A 19,124-nucleotide genomic window follows, 5' to 3' on the forward strand; every position below is an offset into this window, starting at 1 on the left:
CTTGTAACACCTCCTGATAGTTTACATATTTTTCTAGACAGAATGGTAAATACTTAAATCAGTAGAAAATAATGTAAACTGTTTTCTATTTTAAAATTTTAAGCTTCCTAAATCTTAGTTTAACTAAAATTAGATACAAAGAAACAAAATAGAGTACAGCACAGTGTATGAATAAAAATACCTGGACACAGTTTGAGATTTGAGTGTTTTCAAATACATCAGGTACTACAAAATACCCTTGAATAAAACCCTGCTAATGGAAAGGTTTCATTAACTGCATTCATTGCTTTAAGGGAATTTAAACAAAAAGTATTAACTCACTAATTAGTAAATTGTTTAAACTATGAAGGTTTTAGAAAGTGCAGATCTATTTCTCACTACCTTTAAGTTCTAACAGATTTTTCATGTCAATTTTTTACTGGTTTTTTTTCCACTTCACAAATAATTTTATAACCAAACTTCAAAGCCTCCACACTCTCATATGAGATTTTGCACAAGTTCTCCAGAGTACCCGTTGTATTTGACAAAGGAAATAGTCAAGAACAGGTTCATTAGTGCTTAGTACTGCAATACAGTCACTCTAGCTCAACAGCAGGCAACAAGACTTCAGAAATGAGTCATGTCACAGAAGCTGGCTTTCTACTGCTTGCCAGCCCCAATAAAAATATATTTTCTCTGAACACACTTTCACAGTAATGCACTGGTGGTAATCTACGAGTAAAAAACCAACTACATCCGTTCAAAAAATTTCAATACTTACACAGCAGCACAAATATATCTAAAGCAAGGCAGTGTCAAGCATTTGCATGAAGACTGCATATAGTTAAAACATGCAAGAGCAGGGGGGGGAAAAGTTTGTGTCGCCATACCTAACAGTTTCTTCCAAGACTTGATAAGAGATTTTGCTAAAGATGTAACTTCTTCATCAGTGCTTTGTTTGCGTATCGCATTCACTGACATTCCAATTCTGGTAGACTGCAACAGAAATAAAAATATATACTATAAAAGGTGACATGAAGACAATTTAACAAGTAAACATATATAAAGTTATACTTTGACATTGTTTTTTAAAAGTATCTTTCTTTTTTAAAGTATCTTTTTTTCTTTGTTTTGGGGGGGGTTGGTTTTTTAAGAATATCAGGATGGAATGCTTACAAAACTTATTTTAACAACACAGACATTTTAAAAAGAAATACAACAGTACCACAATTTGTCTCCATGCCAGAGTGCGGGGGCGGGGGGGGGGAGGCACGGGACGGGACGGGGAGACGGGACGGGGACTAAGGAGCATCAATGAGAAGATTTTTGCTTCCAAACTGTTTCAAAAAGCACTGCAGAACTACTTACCTAAACCAAGTACAACATTCAAAACATCTAACATGAAAATCATATATACATTTTAAGGTTCTATAAAATTTTTAGCAAAGGGTCTAGCCTCAAAACCTCATTATTCTGTGAAGCAATGACTGTATTTCTATTTTGGCATGATCAGAAGCTTGCCAACTGCTTCAGCGACTTCATACTCTTAGAATTCCCATTTAGTGGCTGTGGAAGAAGCTGTAATATCAGTTGGGAGTGACCACGTTTTAGGTTCCTAAGAATTTTGGCAATACTGAGATTCTTTAAAATCTTAAGCACAGAGGGTTCTGCTTTTAGATAGAAACAGTAAGACTAACCTAGCTCCGAAAAGGCCAAGATAGTGATAGGCTTTAAACCTTTGGCACTACTGCCACCTATAGAGTGAAAAGGAGATTAATTTACAATCCACTCCTTTTAAGACTCAGAAGTTGAGGACATAAATTTAGCAACAGCAACAAAAGTTTCATTTTAGAAGACTTCTGACTAACATGTTAATCTAACAAGTAGAACATTTCCACACTTTTAGTTTCATGAGACGAGAAAAGCGTTTAACAATACAAATAAGTAGTCTATTATCATTTCATATTTTGATTGATGACTAATTTTTTAAATTGTTCTTAAGATGCTCGCGTTTGTTGCATTTACCATGTACAGGACTCACTAAATATAAATTATTCTTCCTACTTTTGCAGTAGTTCATCATAAGTTTCCTTCTCCTTTAAAGGAAAAGTTAAATCTTTATGGCTCACTAAAAATGGAAATGATTTGTTCCTGTAAATTACTCTTTACAACCCACACAACACTTTTTGGGGCACCATGGATGTGCTAAATGACTGGAAATGTACTGAAAAAAAACTCAGTAGCTATTTCAGCAAAGGAAACACATCAGATAACCTCAGGTCTGAGCATCAGCTCTAAACAAGTATTTTGGATTAAAGAAAACAGATGGTTACCTGTAACTAAAGTGTTTCAAGATGGACTCTGCTCACTCAGACTAACAGTACTGGCCAATTCTCTTGACATTTTAAACACATACTCTCAAGATAATGTTCAGACAATAAAGAATAACATGTGCTTGGAACTCCATAAAATACTCACCATACCCGAATGAGAAAACTGTATCTACAAAAAAAACCCCAACCTTCCATTGGTAACTGGGCACAACCACAGCCTACTCTCATCAGCAAAAAGACAAGACACCAATTTAGATTAGGTTACTTAGGTAAGTAAAACTCAAAACCTCAAGAAAAACTCAAAATTAATTGGATAAATTAATTTCTTCTTCTGATCACACAGGAGAAACAGATTATGGTAACTGTCTAAACTGCCAGCTTTCTTAAGGCAGCACATAAACATAGTTCATTTGTTTGCTTTTATAAAGCATTTGATCTGGCCTTGCCTAAAGTGAGGGGAAGGAATGACCTACCAATTTATTTGCCTGCAAACTGACACAGGTAATAGCAAAAGATCAGTGTTATATACTCAAAATGACTGTGCTTTAATTACAAACCAGCTGTCAGCATTTGACATTTCCTAGGTCTTCCAGCCTACAGAGCTGTTCTTGTGAGAGCCATTTTAAGTGGAAAACTCCAGTATTTCTGCCTAGCCCAGTGTAGCCTGTGGAATTGCTTTATTTCTGTGCCAGTTTGTAAGTCTGCAGGTATATGAAAACTTTCCTCACCCTGTCCAAAATGCATTTTTAATAGATCATTCTTCCTGTCCTGTGCTATGTTTTGGATTTAGTGTGAGAAGAATGTTGATAACACACTGATGTTTTCAGATGTTGCTAAGTAGTGTTTAGTCTAAAGTCAAGGATTTTTCAGCTTCTCATGCCCAACCAGCAACAAGGCTGGAGGGGCACAAGAATTTGGGAGGGGACACAGCCAGGGAAGCTGACCCAAACTGGCCAAAGGGGTATTCCATACCATATGGTGTCATGTCCAGTAGGTAAACTGGGGGAAGCTGGCTGGGAGGGGTGGACTGCTGCTCGGGGACTGGCTGAGCATCAGTCAGCAGGTGGTGAGCAATTGCATTGTGCATCACTTGTCTTTCCTGGGCTACATTTCACTCTCTTTTTGTTACCTTCCTTTTCATTACTACTACTACTACTACTACTATTACTATATTTTACTTTTTATTTCAATTATTGAACTGTTCTTATCTCAACCCACGAGTTTTACTTGTTTTTGATTCTCCTCCTGATCCCGCTAGGGTGAGGGGAAGGAGTGAGAGAGTGGCTCCATGGTGCTTAGTTGCTGGCTAAGGTTAAACCATAACACTTCTCCACTTCAAACTCTAGAGCACTTTTCATCTGCTTTTTGAGAGTAGAAAGGCTCAGAGACAGCATAAGGCAGCTGTTTTCACCCCTGGAGCACTCAAGCTGTAGACCAAGCAGCCTTCAGCTGGTATGAGCAACAGTTAGTGTAAGTAACTTATGACTGAACCCAAAACAAAGCATATGGTGGCAGCTACTCTTCTCTACACCAGACCAAATATGAAAATGTAAGGAACTTAGTTGGGGAAGAAAAGCAACCACTGAAGCAAGCAGAGGTGTTACCAACTTTAAACTGTAAGAGAGCACAAGGACAGAGAATCGGTGAGCACCTGGATCAAAGCAGAGCCAAATCAACCCCTGAAGAACAACCATCCCCAGGTTCCCAGGTCTCCCCAGCTTGCCAATGAACTGGCAAGAAGTCATTAACAAGGACTGTACATCACAGCCTATTTCTGCATATGCGTGTGTAATTTCCAGTAAAACCTGTTTGTTAAAATAAAGACTGCCTGCCTCTCTCACTGTTTAGCTGTGCACTACCCACAGTTAGCACCAGGGACACGATGCCTTTAATACTGTGCGGCTGCTAAACAGATCTGCAATTCTGACCACCAGATAAATCACGTGTGAGGAAGACTACTGGCTTCCTGCCTAGCTGAGCAAGGATCAGCTTGATTACATAAAACTCGTTAGATATGACACGGTCATATTATTGTCTGTAATTATTTGTCACTTCCTGTGACAAAAATCAGGCGAGAAAGACACAAGCACAAGTCCAGACTACTGATGTGCACCTTCCTATTCCACATACCCGTAAATTGTTCAGGGGACTTTGCCAGCTCAGACTGAAGCAACAGTCATGTTACAGGAAAAATCATCACTTTTCTTATTACGCAGGAATAATGAAACTATCATATCAGCTAGCAGTACTTCTCTTCAATGTAGGCAGCTCTCAAAACTGCTTAAAAATGGGCGTGGAAGTATGCTTTTCATTTGTGTCCTGCATTTCATCAGTTCAAACACATCAATAGGTATCTCAGTCTACAGAGAGGAAGTTAGTGCTCCCACTTTCTCATGATCATCACCCTTCCTGACATTAGCACACTAATGATCGACTACCAGAGCGACGCATACAATTGCTTTGCATTTCAACTGTTGCTCTGAGTCCTCCATTGCTTAAGCAAATTGGGGAGACTAACATAGAAAATTTACAGCAGACTTCACATATTTATAAAACTCTCAACAAAAATAATGTAAATTTGAGTCTAAACATGTTGTTAAATGCAATCCTATGCAGCGGAACTGTTTTGAATACAGCAGTGGATACTTAAGAAAAACTTAACTAAGCTACAGTCAATCTACTATGCAACAGTATGCTAAAAAATACCTGACCCCTTTAGACCTACAGTAACACAGAGAAATCTTCTTTACAAATTCACATGGTGCCAACCCCAATACAGATTAAAAAAAACCCAATCTTTTTCTGCAATTATTATTCACTCTAAAAACAGGTACCTGTCATATGGATGGGAATAAATAAGCTTCTTTCAAGTAGGACAGGAAACTGGACAGAATTAATATGCAACCCTATATAAATTAAGTCAGAGGCACACAAGTGCCCTAAAAGGCAGACAGTTGAGTTTGTACTTGGCAAGATTAAGAGTCCTCCTCTGTTGACAACATTACTAAGGTTTTTATTGCAACTAAAAAAAAGGATAAGCTATCTACTTGTACATTCTTCAGATCCTCATGGTTCAAGAGTAAAATTGTTCTGCTGTTCGGTGTAAAGCTTCTCCTTCTAGTCTTATTCGTCACACTAAGCAGAACAGGTTTGCATAGCAGCATTTACAGAATTTCCAGAGCACTTGCAGAGATAATTTTCATTCCAAAAGCAAAAAAAATTATTACACAAATACTTTGTATTAAGACCTGCACAAAGAAACTCAAAAGGATCAGGTTAACAGAGGGTTTTCCTGGGTTTTGTTGTTCTTTTCTGTAGGGCTTGAGGGTTTTTTTCGGCAAGGTTTTGGTTTGATTTTTTTTTAAGGAAGAAGGTTGGACACAGGGAAGAAGGCTGCAGCATCATCATCAGCCATGCTCGTTCATGCATGAAGGTGACACTTTCAAATTCCTGTTTCTGTCACAAACAGCATTAGTAGTAACATACTAAGTACATTCTGCAAATATATAGGATGCACATGTAAAAAAATGACATTGCTACTGACACTTAAGATTTGAACTTCATAGTTAATTCTTTATCTGTGACCATTAATCATCACTTAGAAAAAAGTTAGCTTTCAGTGTCTTCCAATTTCAGTGGCTACCACAGTAAATCAGGTCTTATGTTTACCTCTGCCATTTGAAAATTTTCAGAGATAGGAAATATCTAGTTACTTTGGAACAAAAGTTGTTCATTGATGAATTACATGACAAACTCTGAAGCTTGACATGCAACTAAAATTCACTGAGTTACTTTTTGGAAGAATTTATAAATAATATATAAAATACTACATTAGAGATGTAGATATAAGCAAAATTAGAGTATGTATGCAAGTGAGAGAGATTGTACCACACCATCACTCCTGCCCAGGGGAGAAAAAGGGGAGGAGTAGCAGTAATATAATTTACCTTAAGAAATACACTACTCAGACTAAGAGGAGGGAGTGGGGGGTGAGGAAAGAAATGGTCAAATACAACTTGCCTGAAGGTATGAGCTATGCTTCTCCTCACTTACAATCCAAAACCAGAACTAACTACATAAGAAAAGAAGGTATCACCTGTAACCGGGTGCATTCTCCTTCAGAGGGAAGTACATATATCACATTTGTGTAAGAACCTAAGATTATATGTAAGGTAAGTTTATAAGCAGGTCCTCCCCTTTGTCCACAACAAAATTCACTATTTTTAACTTAAACACAAACATAAGCTTTAAGAGCTTGCTACTGGAAGAAAACACTTAAGATAAGTGCCCTAAATCAGGGTGAAATAAGACTAGTTACCTTATAATAACACTGATTCTTTCAAGGAGTTTCTACACAGGAATCTACTTTAATAGTGCAACCTTCTTCCAAATTTGCTGGCTTCACCTTCATCATTATGGAGTTAACATTTGCAACGTAACAACAACAAGAAAATCATACCTGTAACAACTCAAGGGTCATGGGAATATTCTTAAGCTCCTTCAATAAATCGAGAGCTCCAGCCTGCAAAACAGAAAGAAAAAAAGAAAAAAACGTAAATTTAGTAGCAATCAGGTACTTAAAATAGAATATCAACAACATACTCTTATCTGCCTTCAAGGTCCAAGACTAGATTCAAACCATCCGTTTCCCATTTACCCACAGAACAACTCTAGGACAAGGAACGTTCTGCTTCACAAACTCTAAGCATTCACAGGCCTTAACTCAGAAATCAAAGTATTCCCTCAAAGACTAGAGAGTTTTTATCCCATATAATTCAAATGCCAGTTAAAGCATTCTGTCAACTACTACTTAACCAACACATCATCAAGAAAACATCCTCAAGGGTACTTGATTTAACAGCATCAGAAACAAGCCAGGCAACAGCAGCAATTTCCAGTTCAGAACAACCTCAGCTGTTTAGCACAAGAACTTGGAGCTGAGAAGCTTTGTGTATTCCATCAATAATGCACATACATATACATGCACATATAACTATATACATATGAAACATACATAGCCAACATTCTTAGCTGTATTTGTGGTGGTATGGTAAAGCCAGAAAAGTTTACTGGTTTAAAAACTGTGATCAGATTACACTATTTTACTAAACACAGCTATAGTTTCCCCAATAGAAAAAAAGATAACTTTGTGTATACCAACAAATGGCCAAATAAAAAAGCTGAGCAAGACTTGCTTTCAAGTCTTATTTTCAACTATTAAGTTTAAATATTAATTCAATAAAATACATAGATTAGGCTGCATAGATTAGTGCAGACAACACTCTTCAGCCTATACCAGGCTGGTCAATCGTCAACATATATTCCAAACTAGAAGCCAGAGTCCATCCTAGTGTGTTATAACATCTGAGCTAATGCGCTTGTTTATTATTCAGCTGTCATGGGTTTTTCTTTTTACCTTTTCCCCTGCTAAAACCATAAGGAAAGTTACAAACTAATACTATGTAAGCAGCAACTTTCTAGACAGACGAATTAATTTCAGAGATCATACTGTTAGGCATTAATAAACTCTATATACAGCTACTCTGACTAACAATCCATTCCTTTGCGATGTCGGCCTTACTTAAGAAGTTTTCAAAAATGTGAGCTCCATTATTTACTTTAACTTCTACATCCTTGATGATTTACCATTTCTACTTAAGCAAAGCTCTGTACCATCCACTTCTTCCTGTGCACATAGGTTGTCAGACTACAGCAACCACTTAAAGGTTGAGATGATTTTGGTGTTATTCAAGGGCATATGGTTCTGAACCTGTGAGCTATAAACAGATATGAAGGCAACTGCCTTCGCATATAAGGGGTCATTCTACCCCAGCCAAGCCCATTACCTTCCTGGGTTGTTTGGGTTTTTTGGGGGGTTGTTGGTTGTTTTGGGTTTGGGGTTTTTTTTTTGGGGGGGGGGGTGTCTTTCGTTTTGTTTTTTAAATTCATGAGGTTTGGAAATAAACCCCACAAAAATTCCGTCTTGCAGGTCTTTGGAATTTGATTCCTTTCCTTTAACTCTCTCTCAACTCATCCTATTTTGTTTACTTTAATAAGCATTTTGCCTTTGTTTTTAAATTCTCCCTAATCAACTTCCAATATGACACCTGTTGCAAGGAAACTCTTGTAATCTCCTGCTGCATCTGCAGGTCTTACAATTTAACCACTAAAGAGAGCACATAAAACCACCAAAAGGCTGAGAAAGATGAAAGTGGAACTTCTGTGTCACATCCAAACAGGCACAGCTTTGGATGCTTTCAAATGTCTGCTACAACCTCTGTTTTTTAAACACATCTGACAGCAAAGAAGCCTCTAAAAACAAACATTTTGCTGCTATGTCCCACCCTTACACAAACCTAATTCACTCATAAAACTGAAGTTTTACTATTTTGCCATCATAGCAAAAAGTCTTATTTAACTTTTATTCATGATATGCAAAACTTCTCCATTTTTAACCATAGAATTTTAGTAGCAATGATGCAAGACTGGGAAATGTCATGCTGTTTTCAGGTGCTAAATTGAGTTAGCATACTAAGCCATTTCTTTCTCTAAACAGCCATAAGCGTGGTTTCTTCTGTGCAAACATAGATCCAAGTAAAGCAAGTTAATTATCTTCACTGCTACAAGAAAAAAAAAAAAAATCAAATTCAAGAAAATTGTCTTAGCCAAAAAAAAAAAAAGACGAAAGTCAATGTGTCATTTTCAAAAATATAATCCGGTAACACTTACCTCCAAACCAATTAAGTTATTAGCAAACTGTACACAGTATGTGATTTCAAAATAAACACAGGTTATTGTAGCCTGCAATTTCAGCATAACAATGATACTGTAATGCAAAGTAGAACTCTCTTCACCTCACCTTAGAAACACAGTCTAGCCAAAACTTCTTTGCCTCTGTAAAATCCCTTTCCAATTGTACGTATCAAAATAACTTTATTATTCACAGTCTAAATGTTTTCCAAAACTAGTAACTTGATACATAGGAGGTTAACAAACCATGCAACAACTAAAAAAACCCAGGTACTCTCTACACAGATGTTAACAATGTTACCTACCTTTCGTACCAAATTACCAAAATTTCTAATGCACTAATACTTTCTAAGCCTTCGCTCTTCTCTAATAAATTAAGTGTACCAAGAATTAGATGCTTTAAAATTAAATTTGAGTTTTAACTCACAGCAACTAAACAGTTTTTCATAACCACTTTTATTAGCATAAAGTCAAATGCCCTCTTTTTCTCAAAACCAGAGTGGAAGTTGCACAGTAAGATATATAATTCCTATTTTTCTAATGTATGACTTCTCTGTTTAAAAAAACCCAACCATTAAGATCATTATTATAAATCTTCTTTTAAAGGCATTTCTACAATTTTATAGAAAATGAAAGGCAATGCCCCATTCCGCTAGGCTGGTTGGCTTCCAGTTTACCGTGTTATTTGAATTAACAGAAGTCAGCTTCATACAGATTTAGTAGATTACTCCCCTCAGCTTCTCTCAGTTGATCAGATCATAACACCAGAACAATGTTCTATATTCATATTTTAAACCTGTGCTTCAGGTGATAGAAAACAGAGTACGTTTCTGAAGACAGGAGAGCTATCTAGTTATAATTCTGTTCTACTTAAGGGAGCAAACATTTAATAAGGTGGACAATTTTACATTTTCTTCTCAAAACTTACTCAACTGTTCTTGATTATTTTTTTTTTTAATCCATGGGTGCAACCCTATTTTTCATACCTATTTTCTTAATGAAAGAAAAGCTTACTTGCATACAACAAAAGCTATAAGGAAGGCACTACATGTGTTTTAATCCAGTCACAGTTATGCTGAAGGAGGAGTAATACATGCAACCAATATTTGAAGTAACAGCAGAAATATGTATCTCACAGTGTACTAAATACAACATTGCATATTATTTTGTCCTTCAAAACAAAAGAACTGCATATATCACTTCACTAAAAAAAGTTATGAAATCAGCACAGCTACAATTAAATCCTTAGTCAAGGCAAATCACCAAGAGTCTGACTCAGGAGGGGTGTCTGCACGGCCTGCCTTTTCAACTCATCAAAAGAAATGCCAAACAGCACTTTGCCACAAGCCACAGAGTCACCTTTGGTATGAGAGATGAAGCATCTCTTGCCATCTGAGTCTTGACAACTTCAGAGTGAAAAGGTATCAAAGCTCTGTTTGTTTTTTTTTTTCTTTTATTGATGGGTTGCATCATCCTTATTCAAAGACATACACCAAATACCTGTTCTTGTTCAGTAAAAATGGAGAAAGGAATACAAGAGGTTGTCAGGAACATCATTATCCAGCAGGTACTTATGTAAGAATGCGTTTCTCAATTCAGCTTCATCTTTGTGAGACAATGAAGTATCTCTTCATAGAGATGATCTTAATAACTTCGTTGAAGTTAGCATTTTAACTGCAGGGCAGGAGTAGGTAGGAAATCACATTGTGCAATTAAAAAAGAAATACCTTGACAAAGACTAGTAAGAAAAACACAGAGACATCTCCTGGGTTTAATACTGATGTACTTCCTCTCCCATCATACAGCTAAGGGTTTTTATCATAGTGTACACACGCACTTTGGATAAACTGTCAGATCTCCACTATCGGCCCCAGAGGCAGCTCAAGACCTCAGCCTCAGAAGGTTTTTGAGACAGCATCAAACTAATAACAGAGCCACTTGTGTGCGGTAACGAGCTGGAACAAACGTACTTTGTTGGAACAGAGCTCAAAAGCAAAACTGCTTCTGGTGCTGCCCACACTCTCGCTCCTGGGACAGGAGTGAGGAGAAGACCCAGCCACTGGCTCCAGCAAGACATAGCCTGGCCCAGCTGCGCGCGCTGCGTTCGGCCACATCAGACCAATGCTGAGCCCAGCGAAGACACTGCACCGCTCCCTAGAGTTCCAAAAGCTAATTAGGTTACACACACTAGAGCATGAAGACATATCCCCTGCTGCTGCTAGGAATGACATCCAAACTCCTAAGCCTCCCAGATCACAGAGAAATACACTGTGGTCACCAGGAGCATCTCTGGTATCGCTGCAGTGCTGCTCCCCAGCATCAACGGTTGTTCCCATACTACCTGGGAGTTGCCATTTTCTTTCTATTGTCAGAAGTCTTCCAAATAAAATTGAACTGACTGCACTTTATCATTCTCATTACCACAATATTTAAACATTCCACAGTCGGTACATTTTCACCCTTTCAACTCCTCATAGGAAAGAGCCACTACTTCAATTTTAGTCAGAAAAGTGAGACAGTGAATTGTTTTGTGCTGAAAAGCATGGGGAATAGAAATAAAAAGAAAGAGGGAGGGGACAAAAAGGAAAAAAATAAATCAAATGAATAAACATTGGTTGTAAAAAATTCCTTCCACTAGACAGGGCTCCTGTCACCACACTGTATCACTAGAGGGTTCAAATGTATCAGAGCTAACCCATACAATATTACAGAACATCAAGGATTTCGAAACACAGCAAAGTATGGCTTGTGTGTACTTGCAATGAATTTGTTTGGATGCTGAACAAAACAAATTTCATTGGTTCAATGCAATCAATATTTCTATAAATATGCAAATCTTATTAAAAAAGTGTTATTTACGGTTTCGATTATCTTAAACAGCAAAAAAATACTTCTATAAACTGAAATTCCACACAGCTCAGTTATGAACTATCACCAATATTGAGCATTTAATGCACTATCATAACATAAAGAAAAAAACCTTAACTATGTGTATTAAAACAGTAGCTTGCAGGAAGAGCAGCAGTCACAAATACACAAATTACAAGAGAATAACAATGTGACCACCTGATAAAGTAGTAAACAGACTTTACAATTTACTTGTATGCTATTTTATGTGTAACCATAATGAGGTATTTGGCTGTTGCTGCACGCTCTGATTTTACTTATCTTGATGTTTTTGTAGGTATAATAGTACAGAGGTTATAAGTTACCTAGATAAGTTCTGTATCAAGAGCATAGAGGAGAATAACACTTTGTCGTAGTTTAACCCTAGCCAGCAACTAGGCACCACGTAGCCGTTTGCTCACTTCCCCTCCCACCCAGCAGGATGGGGAGAAGAATCAGAAAAAAAAGTAAAACTCATGGGTTGAGATAAGAACGATTTAATAACTAAAGTAAAAAAAAAAAAAACAAAAAACTGATAATAATAAAATATGATAATAGTAATTGTAATAAAAAGAACAAAAAAAACCCCAAACAAGAAACCAAAACTCAAGAACAGACAAGTGATGCACAATGCAATTGCTTACCACTCACCAACTGATGCCCAGTTAGTTCCCGAGCAGCGATCCCCCCCGGGCCAACTCCCCCCAGTTTATACACTGTACATGAAGTTCTATGGTATGGAATACCCCTTTAGCTTGTTCGGGTCAGCTGTCCTGGCTGTGCTCCCTCCCGGCTTCACGCGCACCTGCTTGCTGACAGAGCACGGGAAACTGAAAAATCCTGAACTTGGGATAAGCGCGACTTAGCGACAACTAAAACATCAGTGTGTTATCGACTTTGTTCCCATACTAAATCCAAAACACACTGTACCAGCTCCCAAGAAGAAAATTAACTCTATCCTAGCTGAAACCAGGACACACTTGAACCAAGCTAACTGAATTCTACCCAACTATATTCTACCTCCATTCTGAGGCAGAAGTTACGCCCTGAATTAACAAACTGAGGCAGAAATTATGCCCTGAATTAACAAACACAGTTAAAGCGCTATTCGTACTTTTTTTTTTTTTTTTTTTTGTAATCTGGAACAAAGTGGCTCACATCCCCCATCTGCTTCAGAAGTTTGCGCGCACAACTCCAGCCTCCCTGTTGAAGCAGGATTAGGGTTCCTCGTCCCTATTTCGGTCTGCACACCCCTCCAACGACCCCCGCGTTCACGCCTGAAAGCGAGAACGACCCACCCGAGGGGGACCACCTCTGCAGGCGCTCTCCTCCAGCTGACGGCCCTTCCCACACCGTTCTCATCTCACGGCCCGCTCTCCGCCCAGGCCAACGTTGCCATTTTCACCAAAGGGAAGCGGAGGGAAGCGCCGTTTAGGGCCAGGGCCGGTGCCCGGGCAGGAACCTCCTCCCCAGCCGAAGGCGCCGGGCTCGACGCCGCGCCGGAGCGGAGCGAGGCACCGCTCCGACCCGCCGCCGCCGCCGAGGAGGAGGAGGAGGAGGAGGAGGAGGAGGGCGGCCGGGGGCAACCGCCGGCGAGGGCCGGCTGACAGGGCGAAGGGCGGGCCGCGCCGGCCGGCGGCTCCACGTCCCCCCGCGGCGCGGCGGGGCGGGGCAGGGGCAGCCGAGGGCCCCCGCCGGCCGCGCGGGGCGGCGGGGAAGCCGCCGAGGCCGCCAGGCAGCGGCGGGGCGAAGCGGAGGCGGGCGAAGGGGCCCCGGCCGGGCCCCGGGCGCCGCGCGGCGGGAGCGGGAAAAGCCCCGGGCCCGCTGGAAGGAGGGAGCGAGGGGCCGGCCCGGGGCCCGCGGCGGCTCCGCGCCGCCGGGCCGCCTCCCGTCCCGTCCCGTCCCCGCTCACCGCGTTCTTCTTCTGCACCATCTTGTCCATCTTCTTGGCGATGCGGATGATCTCGTCCTCCGTGGTCATGGCTGCTGCTGCTGCGGCGGCGGCCCGAGCGGGGCCCGGCGCGGCGCCCGAGAGCTGAAGCCCGCGGAGCGGAGCGGAGCCCCCTCACCCCCCCCTCGGAGCGCGGGAAGCGGCCGGGGCCGCCGCCGAGCGCTGCGGGCAGGAGCGGAGGCAGGCCGCGGCGCAGCTCCCCGACCCAGCAGCCAGAGCGGCGGCGGCGGCGGCGGCGGCAGGCAGCACGCGTCGAGCGCCGGCCGCAGGAGCCAGGCAGCGCTGCGGCAGGCCGAGAGCATCGGCGCGGGGGCGGGGCGGCGCCGGTGGCGGGAGCCGCGGGGAACCGGCGGCGCCCCGCGGGGGGGGACTGTGGGCTTCGTGGGTGAGTCTCGCTCCCCACCCCGGCCCCCCAAAAAGCCCGACTGCGGCACAGTTAGGCGCTCTGACCTCCGACGATGTGCCACGCTCTGCAGCTCACAGCGTGGCCGCTGGCGCCGGGCTGCAGGCAGCACGGGCCGCCAGCCGGGCTCGGAGCGCGGTCCCGTTCATCCAACGCAGAAAACACCGCCAAACACGGCACCGGCAACTCGCCTCCTGCGTTCAAGCTTTTCTGCAGCTGCCAGAAGGCTCAGGATTACGGCAGACGCTTGATTTCGTTAGCTTCGAACGGATGGAAAATCCCCTCTTCCCTCGAACGGCAAAGGTTTTTCTTAGGGACAGACTTTAAGGAGTTACTTCTGGATAAAATGGAATGAGGATTTCAGATTGCAATTTTAGAGTAAGTTCGGGATTTGCAAGTTTACAGTCAGTACAACAGAGCTGGAGATAAACTTTTGCGTTGGCCAAGTATCACGCTGTAACGTGCTACCAAGTCTCAAAGCTGGTCTGAACCTTGTGTATGTTCCAGTGGGACATGCCACGTTTACAGCGTTCAACAAATTTATATTACGTACCGTCAATGAAATTCTGTTCATCAGTTGAGTTACGTGCCTTGCTACTGTGATCTGTTGTCGAAAAGAACAGCATCGTTAAACCATTTTCCCTGTAAAATAGAAGTGTTTACTTCATAAGCATATCTGAAGGTTACAGAAAGATTATCCCCTACTAAGAGCCGGGAGCGTGCTTACACATCCTGCTCAAATCTATTATTAGGAAGCAGTTGAATGCTCTGGATGCCTGAGTTGTAAACTGAGGACTGTAAAAAAATACACATTTTGGAGAAGAGGTGAGATAGGCCTTTTCCTTGAAAATGACACTCAAGGAAGCGATTACAGCAAGAACTGCCACAGCACTGATGCGTCAAGTGACGCTTTGCAGCAAGACTGTCTTGTGTTTTGAAGCCGTATAGAGACAGGTGATTTTCAGGCACTTCTACATCGTGCTCAATGCACACAATGGTCACAGCATCTGCCAGCTGAAAGACCTGCACATACAGAGACATATTAGAAGCAATTAAAACTATTTGGGACCTAGATAGGATCTTCTCACAGTTTAGGTCTGGGCCATGAACTGGACAAGCATACAAGAAACTTTGCAGCTTTTTTGTTTGTTCTGCCCAAAGAGGGCGGGGGGGGGGGGAACCCAATCAAAAAAACCAAAAGGAATGATTCTTTAAGGAAAAGAACACCTTTTCTTTCAGGGACAGATTTGGGAGAGAAAAAAAATAAATAAAATAGCATAAAAAATAAAATCCCCACCAACATTTAAGGGATCGTGCCGGTTCAGCTTTAATTCCATTTCATCTAGATGCAGTAACCTAGTACCTGTAATAATCAACTCAGGTTAAATAAGATGCCAACCTCAAATGAAGTTTGTGATCATTTCTCCCACAACCACATCAATGATAAAAGCAGTACTCGGTGTGTTAGCAGCTGAGCGCTATTGCTACACTATAGGGTAAACAAGCTTGTACGTGTTCTATGGTAGGTGCAGTAACACTATCAGAAAACTAAAAATCTCAAATCAGTCAGTATGGTTAGTTTGAACACATTTAAGTTCTGGAATGAAGTCTTCCAATATTATTTAAAAAAAAAATACAATTCAACACCTTCTTTGTTGGAAATGCATGGAAAGAATTAAAAAATGCAGATGAAATCTATTAACATCCAAAATGTATCAGGTAAGGAAATGATAACTGTAAATTAAATGCTATATAGCACTTATATAAGCCCTGCTGCAAGATTGTAAGGGGAAAGCATGTCCCACTTGTTTAACATCTAAACTAATAAAAGTACCATCAGAGAAATATTTCAGTTGGGAAATCAAAGACTAATCAGATGATAATGCATATCCTTTTTTGTAAATGGATGCATTAAAAGAAAACAAAATATAGCTCACATTATTTGTACTGTATGCTACAATATCAGGATGATACTCAACTAACGGAACCAGTACTAACCAGATTCTTCATATTAGCTGCTCTATCATCCTCAGGACAGCAATTCTTTACTGCAAAGAAATACACAGCACTCTCCATGGTTCTTTTTTAGCTGGTTCTAAAGCAAGCAACTTTGTACAGCATCAATCTCTTCTATAACATGCCACTGTAAGTCCAAATAACTGTAGGAGGGGGAAAAGACACCAAACAAAAGTTAAACTATGCAACCTTTTCCTTTATTTAGCTTCTTTCTCCTAAATAAGCCCATTAGAAGAAATAACACAGTCTGTTGCACCGCATTTACCTGTTACAGCATATTCTCACCATTCTTTTGCAACATTTTCTAAAAGGTATCGTATACCTGCTGCTGCAAAGAGCCTGCGTCTAACTCGCTCACTAGAGCCTGTCATTTGCTGGACCACAGGACCTTCCACAATACTAAGACTTAATAGGCAGAGATGGCTTTCCTAAGAGGGTGCACATAGGAAACGTGATAGATTTCTACTAACTAGTCTCATTTGACATGAGACAGCATCCTGAGAAATTTGGGGCAGAGGGGCAAACAGTAGCTAGCGCGCACAAGATTTGTAGTGAAGGATCTCTGAACTCCTAGCATGGCACTTAAAATCCTCCATTTTCAGGACTAACATTCTGTATGGAAAAAGCTCCTCTCATCAAGTGTTAATGCAACTACACAAAATATAACATTCACAGCATTCCAAAAGGTTTTATGTAACTGTGTGTTATACCCCTTACGCCTCTCCTCTTTATTCGAGCCCTCAGCGTAACAATGACTTAGGTCTACCAAAACAGAATTTCAGTTGGTCTGAACCAGCCGACTGACCCCCAGCCTTTGCAGGGAAGATGAGGGGAGTCCAACCACAGATACACGAGGGGAGCTGTAGCAAATGGCAGTTCTGATTCCTCAGAATGGCAAGATTTTCCTCAAAAATTTCTGAAACAGTAACATGCATCTTGATTAGTTGTTTCTATGGTTATTCAGCAGATGGGTTAGGGTTTTTTTTTATTTCCTCACACTAGCTCTATATTATAATGGTATGGCCTAAAGTTAGACCAAGTATCATTTTCAACTTCTGGTGTTTGCAGTATGTTATTAAGTTAATTTTCAAGATGTTTTCACGTTTTTTCAACTTAGAAACAGTAACTGGAAGCATTTAAATACAAAAAATATTTAAGAAAATGTTGGGGTTTTTAAGGTCACATTATTAGACTTCTTTATTCTGGGGCAACCCCTACTTATTTTTTGTACATAGACTGAAAATATTTAAGCCTTTTAAAGATCCCCCAATAATTTTACATAGTACAACATAGCTAGCAAATGATTTAAAACAGAAGGTACTTTAAGAGTTTGCTCGTATTCATAACCAGGGAACATTCAGACTCCAACTTTTAGACCCCATCTCCTCCATCTGTTAATGCAGACAAGTAGCCTTTTAAAAGAACCTTGAACGACCCCTGAGGGAAGTCTACCTTCTCCACCTGGAGAAGCTAAACCTCCTACTTAGATGCCTGAAGCCAGTTTGCTGAAGTGTAGTGAACCTTGCTAGAAGTTTTAAGTTTTACAAGCTTTGCAGAGAAAAAGGAGGCTACGGGTTGCTCTTTTCTAGTAATTGGAACTAAGAGAAAACCATTATCTACTGATTCACTTTGTGGATGTCCATTAAATTATACAAGCACTTTGTTGAAATCAGCTTTAATCAGCTACATCAAAGGCACTTGTTTCACTCAAACAGAATTAATAAAACCTGTTATCCCAAAGGCAAACAGTAGTAACATAAGAGTGGCAAGCAATGAAAAGAAAATAAAAGGGGAAAAAAAATCTGTTGTACAGCTATTATTCTTCAAAGAATCCCATTTCCAAGTTAACCAACAGACATTCTGAAAACTTCTTGAGAGTCACCTTCTTCACTTACACCAGTGGTCTCATACTATATTTGATAAAGTTTAATACAATAGTACATCGTGATTTTTTTACTATGCTAATTCTAGGCAATGTTTCTCCTCACAATTATCTCCTCAGGGATGCCAGGGCTGAAAGTAAATAGAAACCGAACATTACTCAAAAAGTTTATCATAAAATATAAACAAATTACTCTGTATAGTTAGCATTGCATCTTTATTGTTACTAACTATTCTTATCTCCTTAAATTGCCACAATATATTCACATACAGCATTGCAGCTGACATGCATTTCCACACATTCATGTGTGCTGGTTTTGGCTGGGGTAGAGTTAATTTCTTCACGGTAGCTAGTATGGGGCTATGTTTTGGATTTTTGCTGAAAACAGTGTTGATAGTTCAGGGATGTTACTGCTGAGCAGTGCTTACCCAACATCCAGGGCTTTTCTGCTTCTCACCCCACCCCACCAGCGAGGAGGCTGGGGGGGCACAAGGAGTTGGGAGGGGACACAGCTGGGACAGCTGACCCCAACTGACCCAAGGGGTATTCCAGACCATAGGACGTCAAGCTCAGCATATAAAGCTGGGAAGAAGAAGGAATGGGGGGGGACATTCAGAGTGATGGTGTTTGTCTTCCCAAGTAATCATTACCCATGATGGAGCCCTGCTTTCCTGGAGATGGCTGAACACCTGCCTGCCCATGGGAAGTGGTGAATGAATTCCTTGTTTTGCTTTGCTTGCATGAGTGGCTTTTGCTTTACCTTGTAAAGTGTCTTTATCTCAGCCCATGAGTTTTCTTGCTTTTACCCTTCCAGATCTCTCCCCCATCCCACTGGGAGGGGAGTGAGCAAGTGGCTGTGTGGGGCTTAGTTGCCGGCTGGGGATAAACCACGGCATCATCAACCTCCTAACTGTACTTCACCCT

The 19,124-nt window shown here is 40.8% G+C and overlaps 1 protein-coding gene across 3 annotated transcripts in view; it reads right to left on the bottom strand.

Moving 5' to 3' along the window:
* The window catches only part of TCEA1 (transcription elongation factor A1), a 30,171-nt gene extending 16,038 nt beyond the window's left edge, over positions 1–14,133 (bottom strand). The window contains exons 1-3 of one of the 3 annotated variants that reach the window (XM_069779341.1): positions 13,861–14,130; positions 6,772–6,834; positions 870–975 (exon numbers count right to left, since the gene is read on the bottom strand). In XM_069779341.1, the coding sequence (XP_069635442.1) occupies positions 870–975; positions 6,772–6,834; positions 13,861–13,929 (238 nt within the window). In that variant the 5' untranslated portion in view covers positions 13,930–14,130. Of the gene's footprint in view, positions 1–869; positions 976–6,771; positions 6,835–13,860 lie in introns of all 3 variants that reach the window. The other 2 variants (XM_069779340.1, XM_069779339.1) reach the window with 2 other exon arrangements.
* Between the last annotated feature and the right edge of the window lie 4,991 nt (positions 14,134–19,124).

This window comes from Haliaeetus albicilla, chromosome 3, assembly GCF_947461875.1.
Source record: "Haliaeetus albicilla chromosome 3, bHalAlb1.1, whole genome shotgun sequence".
NCBI lineage: Eukaryota > Metazoa > Chordata > Aves > Accipitriformes > Accipitridae > Haliaeetus > Haliaeetus albicilla.